Source organism: Manihot esculenta, chromosome 11 (genome assembly GCF_001659605.2).
Source record: "Manihot esculenta cultivar AM560-2 chromosome 11, M.esculenta_v8, whole genome shotgun sequence".
NCBI classification, from domain to species: domain Eukaryota; kingdom Viridiplantae; phylum Streptophyta; class Magnoliopsida; order Malpighiales; family Euphorbiaceae; genus Manihot; species Manihot esculenta.
Window position 1 is genome coordinate 5,603,057 of NC_035171.2, and position 13,077 is coordinate 5,616,133.

Genomic DNA, 13,077 nt, shown 5'->3' on the forward strand with positions numbered 1-13,077 from the left:
ATCTCTGTAGGCCTACGGTAGCCAACTGGTCCCAGCCCCAGCTGGTGGCCAACTAGTCACTCCCCCCTAAAGAGCCTTAAGAACAACTTGGCCTATGGTAGGAGGAGACATCAACATGTCTCATATGACACCCCCCTAAAATAAATACATGGAAAGGAATTACAACAAATTGTCTCGGCCATTATCTTCCTACTAATTTCTACTATTTTATCCCAATATTGCTTTCTAGGAATTCCAATGTTGAAAAATTACAGTTTTGGTCCCTGAAAACTCTATGACCCTGACACTTAGCAATCATTTTCAACACACTCATTTTTATCTACCTTCTCTTTTTTCTTCTTCTCTGCTCCTTTGTTGTGTTATATAATAAGTTATCTTATTGTCATACTCTTCAAATTTTCAATTCCAAAGGACCTATTTAATCCTGAGGGATTATTAATAATTCTTAAAGGCAATGCTATTCACAACTTTGGTTTTCTTTAATTTAAATATTGTTTTTAACAATTTTAAGGATTACATCATGGGACCAATTATACCTGTTTCAAATGATATTGTCTTCAATGCCTCTAATTCTGTTGTAACAAACATTATTGTTATCGTTGTCGCCATCGCCACCTCCTCCTACTGCTACTATCTTGCCTACTATTGCTGTAGCTATTGCTGCAAATGGAGGCTTCCTTCTGACTGTTGTTCTATATGCTAAACCTTTTCTTGAAATCTCCAAGATTGAAGTCTTCTCAATTCATAAGTACAAGATATGGTAACAAACAATTTTTTTTTTTAATTCTTGATATGCATGGCGTAGCTTCATCCTTCACAAAACTAAAGCCAACTCCTATTGTTGATTTAAAATTGTATGAAATTCAAGTTTACTCTAATAAGGTATATAAATATACAATTATTATTATATTATTTAACGATCATTTGATATATATTGTTCCTATAAAGAAGCCAAAAAAATATAGGACTTAATGAACCTTATATGATACACAGCTAAGGATGCTGGAAAATAAAAATTCGTCATTGAAAACTTTTATAAATGAAAAATGACTAATAAAAAAGACATCAAAATACAAATCAACGAGTATTATAAACTTCTGAAGGATCTTAGAGTTAAAAACATCACCCTGTAAGATATATTTATTGCTGAATTGCTGATAGAAAAATTACTAAATTCTTAAAGCGAGTACAAGTAATAACTGAAATACAAGCATAAGCAATTGACACTTTCAGATCTTAACACCCACGTTATTATTGAAGATACAAATAGGAGGGAACTCAAATCTGCAAGAGGAAAGGAGTTGGCTGTAAGAGTAAATCTGGTACAAGAAAAAACACAAAGCAAATAAGATACATGATGATAAGAAATCCGATTACATACCTAAAACTAATAATCCCACCCTTAAATAGTGGTAGCTGGATCATCATGCACCTCAAGGTAAGAAAAAAGTGAGAAATGATAATCCTCCTAAATCAAAAGCAGATTTAGTTGAAGGAGATAATATTATTACTACAGTCATTTCTCAAACTTTTCTTATGGTTTGTAAGAAAGGGTAGTAGACTCTAGTGCTACTGCACTTTTCTGTATAAACAAAAATGTATTTACCTTTTACATTACTGTTGAGAAAAGATAACATGTGTATCTTGATGATTCTAGGACTGCAATGTCCATATTAAAGGGAAGCTCATTCTCAAACTTACATTTGCCAAGACCTTGTCTCCTAGTGATATTCTCATATACCTAATATGAGAGTAAATTTAATTTTTATAGCTCTATTAAAAAAAGGCTTGCATTAAAGTATCTTTGTGTGAGACAAAATTGTATTGACTAAAAATAGTAATTTTGTAGGCAAAGGTTATTGTAATCAAAGACTCTTGTTCTCAATTTTATAAAATACTAAATGAAAATGCATCTTATTTTGCTTACTTGATTGACTTTATTGATTTATAGCATGCTAGATTATGACTTATTAGTGTTTATTATATTAAAAAAATGCAATATCTTGGTATAATATCTGATATTAGTAATTTATAGTAATATATATTTAAATAAATGTGAAATTTGTGTAGAATCTAAATTAACTGAGAAATCGTACCCAACTATACTAAGAGAAAATGAATTTCTTAGTTTAATACATACAGACTTGGAAAATTTAAAACAAACTATAACTAGAGGTCAAAAAAAAAACCTTTATTAATGAACATTGAAGATATGGTAAAGTATATTTGTTTAGAAATAAAAATGAAGTCTTTGATATGTTTCAAATATTGATAGCGGTTGTCGAAGCCGTAAAAAATAAACCTATTAAACAATCAACAATTAACTTGTAGATAGTGGCAATAGGGTCGAACCACAGGGATTTGACACTACGAATTTTCCTAATAATGACTAAGGCAAACAATTAAAGTAAAAGAGGGGGGTTTTGATTTGATGATGATGAATTAAATCTAAAAAGCAAGATAGAGCAATAATTTAAATAAATGAGGATTTCAATGGGAGAAGGATTCTAGTTGAAGCATGGATCTATTTCAGATTGTTTCGAATTGATCATCGATAATTTGATACTCTTATTTTAATTCAATAAATTAGTTTTGGTTGTGGAAGACGTTTCTCACAACCAAATTCCTCCTTAGTTCTAGTTTGATTAGGAAACGTTCGCTAATCAAACACTAGCCAACAAGTTGCCAAGGAACGTCCTTGGGGCTTTTAGCATCGAACAACTGTTGACTGCATTAAAACTTAGAGAAACCTAATTCTAATATTGCCAACCGCGTGGTCAAGTATAGATTATGCAACTTGATTATATTTATGTTTAAACAATCTAAGCAAATACGAACCTAAATCATTCAAACAAATTATTACTCAAGCAATAAAAAACAATGGGCCCTTATTGATTCTAAAAGCAAAGCAATAATTATAGAAAGATCAATTTGCAAAAATATTGAAAGCAAACAAGAGTTTAATAATGGAGTTTTAAATCTCCCAATTCATTACAAATCTGAATTTTTCCAACTTCAACTAGAAAACAGAATTGTTTAGCCACTCATGGTGGACAAAACACAAAAGAAAAGAAGAAAAGAAGATGGGAAACTGCCGCAGGCTTGCTGCTGATTTTATGCCGATTTTCCGAAGATGCAGAGATGACTCTTTTGCTGGTTTGGATTCTGCCCCTTTTATAGCTGGAGAGTCTAATTAGGTTTTGGAAATCCCAATCTTGACTTGATCTTTTGTAGTCTTTGATTCCTCTTTTGATTTTGTATTTAGTTGTGAATGGAATTCCTCAAGTGAAAGACTTTCTTGTGGCTCTTGGGACTGATCTGGCAGTGTTTGAAGTGGATTTGGACTTCTCCACTTTTGAATTTTGGTTTTCTGCACTTTTCCCGCTCTGCTGTTTCTCTGCATTAAAGTGATTTGGACGGGTGATTTGGGCAGATCACTTGCCCAAATCATTTCTGTGAATTCACTTCCAGGTTTCTGCTTCAGCTTGATTTGGGCAAATCACTTTGAATCAATCACTTTTCTAGCTTTTTCTGCACTTTTTCTCCAACTTTCCATTTTCTTCCTTTTCTGTAAAAACATGACAAAAACCATAAATTAAGCTAGAAAATGTGTAATTAAAAATAATAAAGATAATAAAAATATGGCTAAATTATGTTTGATCAAATACCCCCACACCTAGCTTTTTGCTTGTCCTCAAGCAACAAATAACTTAGTCAATCAAGCTCCTTTTTCTTTTGAGCCTAAGTACCACTTAATCAGCCCCTCCTAGACTCCTAAATTGAAGCATTACAGTGTAGAGTACATGCACCGAGGTTGTTCTCTCTTTTCCTTGATTCCCTTCACTTACCATGGCCAAGAGAAAAGTTTTTAATTCAATCATGCTTATTCTTGTTTCAAGCTCAATGTAATCTCTAAGAGTGACTTGCCCTTCTTTTTTAATCACACTTTTTATTCAGTAGCACTTTCTCTTTATTCTTGCCTGAAAAAGTCATTAACCTTTTTACGCGAAGGTGTATATTGGTGATACCCACCCCCGGTTACTCAGTTAGTCACTTGTTCAAGTGGCTATTAGCTCTGTTCATAGCTTATTTGGCTATTGGAACAGGTTTATGATTTGTGCTTTGTGCTGGTTTTTCTTTTTCTTTTCTTTTTCTTTTCTTTTCATAACAGTTTGGGCAAATCAGATCAAAGGGAGTTACACTAACTTTCTATTTGCATGTATTTATATTTTTGTTTCCCTTGACCAAAGCAAATTTAGAGATTCAATTCAAGAAAAGAACTTCCTAAGTGAAGGTAGCACACTGTAATTGATTTAATTTAGGCTTAAAGGGGTGGAAAATCAATGGGGTCATGAGATAAGAAGCTCTTTTAACCTTGTTATTTATGCTGAGTAGAGCAAAAGCTAAGACAAAATTCAGTGTGTGTGTGCAGAAAGTGAAAAAATGTGTGCAAAAGAAAAATGTGTGAAAAGAAAAAAATTTTGGTGTGTCATAGGGCAAAAAGATGCAAAAAGAAACAAAAAAAAGCAAAAGATAGTGCAAAAATAAGCAAAAATAATACAACAGTACCCCCACACCTACTGCAAACATTGTCCTCAATGTTTAAACAAATATATAAAAATTAAGAAGGAAAGGGAAAGGGACTTCCTGGCCTGTGGGTGATTTGGCCAGGTGATTTGGGCAAATCACGCGGCCAAATCACTGTTTGTCCTGATCTGTGGGCAGAAAGTGGTCCACCAGCAGTTGCAACAGGTGCTCCATGTGCTGCATCCTGTCTTCGATTCTGGTGAGATGGGCCTCCACCGAATGGTCTTGAGGTGCCTTTTATGTCCTCCAAGGTCCACCCTATGGCTTTCTTGTGTTTTCTCAATACTTGTGGGAGTTTTTCTCCTTCTTGTTGGCTTAGCTGATTGGAAAATATGACTGGTAGTATTTTTTTCAGCCCCCAAATAGGCATATTTGAGGTGTCCGGGCAGAGTTTTTAGGTCTGGTGTAGTTGCTGTCTGGTCTGCTGCTTGCTATCTGCTCACTGATTTTGGCAGATTATCTTGTGCTGGGTCTGGTGATCTGGGCAGATCACTCTCTGTCATGTCTGTCTGCTCCAGTGATTTGGGTAAGTTAGGATCTGCCTGTACTGGTGATTTGGGCAGATCACTCGCAACCAACAGTGAACAGTATGCCATCTGGTCTGTATCTTTTTTGGTGCTGCTGCTGTTCATTTCTTCAGATCTCCATAAATCAGCATTGAGTGAGTCATCTAAATCAAAATCGAAGATTTCTTGACTTAAATCATCAATAATATCAAAACCATAAATAGGAGACAGAAATTTCATAGCATCATAAACATTAAACTTGATAACTTTCCCTCCAAACTCCATGGTTAATCAATTTTGGTTATGGGGACCAGCAACAATACTATAGAAGATCCTACCCTTTTCAATCCAGAAAACAACCTACTGCAAATCTGAATTTGCCACGAGCGCAAAGATCGCGATGACCTGCGCAGTGGAGCTGTGGGCTAGCGTAGCCAACTTCTGGAATACCAAGTGTTGACCGGCACGTGCGCTCCTTCTTTCGCAAAATATACGTATTTCAGACATCTCTCAAAAACCTCCCAGGGTCTCCATTAATTCTGCAAGCACCTCCCTCTCTCTCTCTCTCTCTCTCTCTCTCTCTCTCTCTCTCAAAACTCTCCGAAGAAGGATCAAGAACAGAGATCTTCAGCTTCTAACTAAAGAGATCAAAAGTAATTTCCTTTTTCTTTGACTGTCTCTCTTAGCTTCAACTTTAACTTAATTTGTTACTAAATCTTTATCATTAACAGTTCTCAAGTCTGTTTCTTTAAGAAATTTGTTCATCTTGGGGTTTGATACATTGAGTTAGAGTTATTCTTCAATTTGAGAAGGAATGCGAAAACTGTCAAAGATTTTCGAATTAGTTTCTTGTCCAGCATCTTGAGTTGCTCGAACTGTTTTGGGTTACTATATGCTCAGTTTAGTTGCCGAGGAAATGTCGGTAATTGAAAGAAAGAACAGAGTTTTGGGATCGGAGCTAAGGAACTTGACGATAGTTGTATTTTCTAATAATGTTCAACTAATCAAGAAGTGTTTCTTTATTCCCATAAAAGAAATGAAGTGTTTCTTTATTCCCACAAAAGGACTTTTTTTCTTTATAATTTGTTCTTATGGCTTTGGTTAGTTTCTCAGGAAGTGTATGGAAAGGGAAGAAACCGGAGATATTTCCTGTAGTATAATCCACAGAGCTCTTTGTCTTCGGTATTAACTAGAAATGCTGAGCTCTTTGTTATGTTTAGATTTCATCAGTTGAAAAAAGAAGATTTCTTGAATTATTGATCAGACATTAGATGGCTATCGTTTCACTAAAAAATGGTGTGTTTCCATATTTTGTCAGCAGCCAGGCAGACCGTTTGATAGCTTTTGGTTTCTTCTCTTTCAATGTAGTTCTCCATTAATTAGACTTCAGCTTATTTGCTGAGAAAAATGAAATAAAATATTGAAAAATAACAGAAAATGTGAGAAATATCATCTTATTTATAAGAAAGGAAATAAAGGTTTATACTTTCATTTTCTTGTTTCAGGTAAATCTGAAGAGCAAATGGTTGAAGTGCTTTTAGATTTTGCAGATTAGGTAACGAATATCTAATAGCAATGTGGATAGAGCTTTTTGCTGTTGTGATACCGCTGAAAGAGTAAATGGAGGACGTAATAAACAGAGGGGATTTGCATATTAATGTTGTTAGGCAATCATCATTAAGGGGTGGCAACATGAAGTCCACATTGTCAGGGAGATCAACACCTAAAAACTCTCCTACGCTTCGAAAGTTGCATTCCAGCCGAACTCCACGAAGAGAAGGTAGAAGCATTGGAGGTGGTGTACAATGGTTTCGAAGCAATCGTTTAGTTTACTGGTTACTTCTGATTACTTTGTGGGCTTACCTTGGGTTTTATGTACAATCAAGGTGGGCTCATGGTGATAACAAGGAGGAATTTCTGGGGTTTGGAGGTAAAACTAGAAATGGGGTTTCAGAAACTGAACAGAATGCACGACGAGATTTGCTTGCCAATGATAGTTCTATGGCTGTAAATAACAGGACCAATAAAATTCAGATAGAAGACGGTAAAAGGATAGGTGTCGTTTTGGCCAAAAAGGGGAACAAAATTTCTTCTGATCAGAACAAAGTTTCTACTTCAAGGAAGAGGAGTAAGAGGACAGGGCGCAGGTCGCGCAGTAAAGCACGTGGCAAACAAAAGGCAATAGTAGAGGTTGGAAGCAATGATATAGGGGTACAGGAACCAGACATTCCTCAGAAGAATACTTCTTATGGTTTTCTTGTTGGCCCATTTGGGTCAACTGAGGATAGAGTTTTGGAATGGAGTCCTGAGAAGCGAACAGGAACCTGTGACAGGAAGGGGGACTTTGCACGTCTAGTATGGTCTAGGAAATTTGTATTGATATTCCATGAGCTCTCAATGACTGGGGCTCCACTTTCAATGATGGAGTTGGCAACAGAGTTTTTGAGCTGTGGAGCCACAGTTTCTGCTGTTGTTCTTAGCAAAAAGGGTGGTTTGATGCCAGAGCTTGCCAGGAGAAAGATCAAAGTTCTTGAGGATAGAGCTGACCTTAGCTTCAAAACTGCCATGAAGGCAGATCTTGTGATTGCAGGATCTGCAGTCTGTGCATCATGGATAGGTGGGAGCCCCTTTCCGACCATTTCTTCTAATTGTTCTTAGGAAAGCCATTACTTGACTTTATACATTCAGAAAGAGAAGAAGAATCAGTGTTTTTTTTTCTCTACTTGAATATTGGTTGATATAAAGCTTTCACAGAATACTCGCGAGATGAAATAAATCTTTGTTATGTCTTCAATGCTAGTTGCAGGTTATTTTAAAATTGCAGAACTGCTACTGACCAGTGCAGAATGTTTACTCCTTTCAACTAAAATCTTTTGATAATAGGCCTGTGCATATGCATTACCATAAACTCGGATTTTGGTATTGTTAAAATATTATGTCCATGGTAAAGATTACCAGGAGTATTTTAGACGTTTCATACCAACATTTATTTTTTGCTGATGAAGGTGAAGTTTAACTTCATAGTTTCAGAGTAAATAGGAATTGAATTATATTCAGTATAAAGTATCTTCCTTATGCCTCCTTCATCCTCCCTACTGTATTTGCCCAAGTTAATCAGATATGCCATAAGATATATGCTGATATAATCTTTTATGGCCTATGGAAGAAAGATGGAATACTGTTCACTGTTGAAAGAATTAAATTGCACATGTATATGATTTGAATGATTCAGATATTGTCCCTACTGTATGTATCTTCTTTTCTATGATCTCTAATTTTATTTAACAAGTTAAATAGATTGTATTTGTTTAGGACAGACTAACTGTACTCATGGTAGAGATAGAGTATCACAATTGTACAAAGTAAACAAATGTTATTCAAAACAAGGAACAATTGAGTTTGTTTTATGTTGAAATAGTTCAGCTTGTCCTGATATGATGCCAGAACTATAATTTGTTAGCTCATGTTCTCTAGAACTTATATGAAGAAATGTGACAAGTCTGGAATCTCATGATATGATTATTCTGAATCTTATTTTGGTTCTCATTTTGCATAATGTCTGTTCCTTTAAAATCCTTTTCTTGTACAGCTTATTCCAAGTCTTTCTCTGAAAGTGAAGATTATTGAGCTACTTTGTGTTATGAATAATTAATTTGTGTTGCTTAGACACAAAGCACACAAACATAATGGTCTTATTCACTGGTGTTGTTTCTGAAACTAAGCTAGGGAAGCTGGTCTAGCTTTTATAGGTCAGTGTTGAATTTTTTGCAGATGTTGTTATAACCTTAAATGCTATATTTGGTTTCAGATCAATATATTGCTCATTTCCCAGCTGGTGGAAGTCAAATTGCTTGGTGGATTATGGAAAATCGACGAGAGTACTTTGATAGGTCAAAAATTGTCCTCAATCGAGTGAAGATGTTGGTTTTCCTTTCTGAATTTCAGACCAAACAATGGCTGTCTTGGTGCGATGAAGAAAATATTAAGTTGAGATCTCCACCTGCAATAGTTCAACTTTCTATTAATGATGAACTAGCTTTTGTAGCTGGTATTCCGTGTTCACTAAACACTCCATCTTCTAGCCCTGAGAAGATGCTGGAGAAAAGGAGGTTGCTACGAGATTCTGTTAGAAAAGAGATGGGATTGACAGATAATGATGTGCTTGTCATGTCTCTCAGCAGTATAAACCCTGGGAAAGGTCAACTCTTACTACTTGAATCAGTGCAGTTGTTGATTGAGCAAGAACCTTTGCGAAAAACAAGAACGTCAGTGCGTATGACTGGAGAACGATCTACCTTAGCTGCAAAACATCACTTAAGAGCCCTGTTACAGGAGTCAAGAGATGCTGATGAATCTTCAACTAGCCGCTCCAGCAAGTCCTCTATCGGGTTGAATGAACCTAAGAAGAAAGGGTCGCAGCTATCTCGTCTCTTTAACAAAAGACGGAAAAGAAGCAAGGTTTTGTCTAAGCTTGAAGAAGCTCAAGAACAGCATCTTAAACTTCTTATTGGTTCTGTTGGATCTAAGAGTAATAAGGTGCTTTATGTTAAAGAAATGCTGAGATACATGTCTGAGCGTTCAAACTTGTCAAAGTCGGTGATTTGGACTCCAGCCACTACACGTGTTGCTGCACTTTACTCTGCAGCGGATGTTTACGTTATAAACTCCCAGGTAGCTATTCCAAATTCACAGCCTCCTATTAGTTTCTGTCTGCATGCACAACCACTCAAGTCCTACTTTTAAAAATTAAAGAATAAAAAATCAAGTCTGAGGATTGTGTCTGGTGCTGAAGTTTTGTGCATTATGCTTAGCAATGCTTTATCACTGAGAACTTCACTATGGATTTATATATATATCTGTACATATATATAAAGCATTTTGGGAGAGTTAAGATCATTTTGTGCTATCATAAAGCACTTAGTAATTTGTGGGTTCTTTCACAGGGGCTTGGAGAAACTTTTGGGAGAGTTACCATTGAAGCAATGGCATTTGGTCTTCCGGTAATCACTTCCTAACATGCATTAATTCTTCAATTTTTAAATTTCTATTTAGGGTTATTGCTGACTAATTGTGTTTAAATTGTTTTCTTCTTGATCTGCATTATTATTTTATATTGCTAAAATCAAATTGTTTTTTTTTTTTTTCTTTCCAACAAGGATGGTATACTCTTGTCCTGCAAATACAAACCACCTATAACTAGCTTGTACAAAAGAGTCAAGCTTTGTTTTTTATTATTATTAAAAGCATTTTTCAGGATTATTATTGGATTTGTTCTATGCTTAAGCAGTGAATTGCTCTTCAACTTGTTTTTGCTGATTAATATTTAGGAAAGACGCAGAATGAGTGAATTTTGCATTTCATGCATGAGCTTATGCTTGTAAAATACCTTGGAAATAGTCCAATTAAACCCATGTATTTTTTCTCAAAAGCCAAATAAACTCAAAATTTGGCCAATTAAGTCTATTAAATTTGGGTCAGGTCTAACTCAGTCTAAAAACCATCATTCGTGAGGACTGCCCAAAGATTCTTATCTCAAATCGAATTCAACGCATCCTTCACACCCAGATGTCTAGGACTTCACTAGAGCAATAATATATTTATGGAGGTCCAATATCAGTATAGAAACTCAGATACCATATTAAATTTAGATATAAATAAAGACTAAATAAGTCCTAACATAATAAAATATTATTTTTAATAATAAAATATCAAAATTTAGTATTTTAATTAATATAAAAATTAAAAAAAATACATTGAGATAATAAATAGTTTTTAAAATTACAAAATGAAATTTTATTATATAAAAAAAAATACCTTCAGTAGGGAATGGGATTAATTATTAAATGGATCTGTTAGATAAGGTGTCTAGGTGTTAAGAATTTGTTTGCTTATACATTTATGTGTGCAGGTGCTTGGAACAGATGCTGGAGGCACAAAAGAAATCGTTGAGCAAAATGTAACAGGACTTGTTCACCCTGTTGGGCGTCCAGGAACTCACATTCTTGCTCAAAATCTGAAATATTTGCTAAAAAATCCATCTGTGAGACAGCAAATGGGGATGAAGGGAAGGAAAAAGGTAGAGAGAATGTATTTGAAGCAGCACTTGTACAAGAAATTTGTAGAGGTTCTGTATAAGTGCATGAGAGTCAAATAACAACTCTCAGCTAGATGAACTCTCAATTCTTTAATTGGTTTCGATTTGAAGGAAACTGTGAGTATTGATTTCTAAAATTGTTGTATTACTTTGTAGAAAATTTGTTTGCTCGAGAAATGCAATGTTTGTGGATTTGATTAGAAGCTGTAGCCATCCATTTTACCTTGAGCTGAAGTTGATTTCCATGACCATCTTCTCTTTGGTTAACTAATATGATTGGTTTACATTCGTAATTATTTTATCCATCTAAGCTTCAACTTTTAAATTTTAAATAAAATTGATCCTTTCTGATCTAAGGGGAGTGTGATTTTCGCAGAGGATAATAACAGGGATCTAGACTCCATTGACCTGCAAATAAAAACACTAACAGCAGCCACAAGGAGAAACCCTGAGCTTTTCCTCGTCATCCCAAACAAAGTAGGCTCTCGCCTCGAAGTCCAATAATCTGCAATGAAAATCATCAGACAAAAACTATGTACCCATGGCCAGGAGAGAGACGTCGAAACGCCTTTTCTTGTCTGAAAGAGGCAAGCGAAGCCACTGAACGACAGAGGCTAAACCCGAGTAAAGAAGCACTGATTAGAGAAAAAAAAAATCTCTTTTTAGAGAACTAAAGAGAGAAACTGCCATGTTCCCAAAAGTTATACCCTCCCCAAGAACCTTTAGATAGTAAATTTCATTAGGATTTTAATTTATAATTTGGCTTTTCATTAGGATTTAGTATTAATAATAAATTTATTTTATAAAAATTTAAAAGTAAAATATTAAATTTTTATGATGTTTAATTAGTTTTTGTAATTTTGTTTTGAAAAAAAAGTAACAGGAGAAGTAATCCATATATCTAATATGTGTCTGACATGAAAGTTAAAAATAATTTTGGCTAAAATTGAAAAAAAATCAAGATATAGTAATTTTTAAAGAAAATTTTAACCCTATAAAAAATAATACTTTAAAATTGAAGATATTATAAAATCAAATACAAATAAAATACGGTGAAATTGATAAGTCACGATGTTTAGATTCGTGTAGTTACAAGTGATACTTTTAAATTTGTATAATTTGTATATTCGTGCACATATATAATATATTTTATTTTTATTTTTAAATTATATTTTTATATTTAATAATAGTTAATGGTTCAAAAAAATTTATATTTTTAATTTTATAGCAATTATATTCTGTATTTTTTTTGTCAATTAAAAGTTATTTCAACTGTACTCTATTATTATTTATCTTAAAAATTAATAAAATTATCACATTACTCACTATATTAATATCACATCAGTATGTAGTATCAGGATAAAATAAATAATAATTTAATTCTTTATTCAGAATAAAATAAATAATAATTTAAAAATTTAGAATAAAATAATAGTAAAATTAAAAGTATAAAATTTTTTTGATAATTATTTATTTTATTAATTTTTTAATTTATTTTAAATATTAATATAATTTAAAAAAAATTGATAAATTAGTATTATACTTTAAAGTTAAAAAATAATTTAAAAAAAATAATTTTATTATTTTTAATATTTTTAAATTAAATCATGTTAAATATTATTTTAATTTATTTTTTAATACTTCATAATTAATATATTTAATAAAAAAAATTTTTAACGATAATTTTAAAAATAATACTAAATCTTAACTATATTACACAAATTTAATAAAATACTTAAAATAAGATTAAAATAAATTATTATTATTATTATTATTATTATTATTATAAAATTATTGATAAAAATTAAAAAAAATTAAATAATAACAATAATAATTTTAAATATATTTAATAATGAAAAAAAAAACTTAATAATTTTATAAGTTTTCAAT

The 13,077-nt window shown here is 33.1% G+C and overlaps 1 protein-coding gene across 1 annotated transcript; it reads left to right on the forward strand.

Moving 5' to 3' along the window:
- Window positions 1–5,388: 5,388 nt before the first annotated feature.
- Window positions 5,389–11,390, forward strand: LOC110604242. Its single transcript, XM_021742389.2, has 5 exons — window positions 5,389–5,746; window positions 6,599–7,710; window positions 8,902–9,764; window positions 10,037–10,093; window positions 11,002–11,390. The coding sequence occupies exons 2-5, from the start codon at window positions 6,714–6,716 to the stop codon at window positions 11,245–11,247; spliced, it is 2,163 nt and encodes a 720-aa protein (XP_021598081.1). The 5' UTR covers window positions 5,389–5,746; window positions 6,599–6,713; the 3' UTR covers window positions 11,248–11,390.
- The last annotated feature ends 1,687 nt before the right edge of the window (window positions 11,391–13,077 follow it).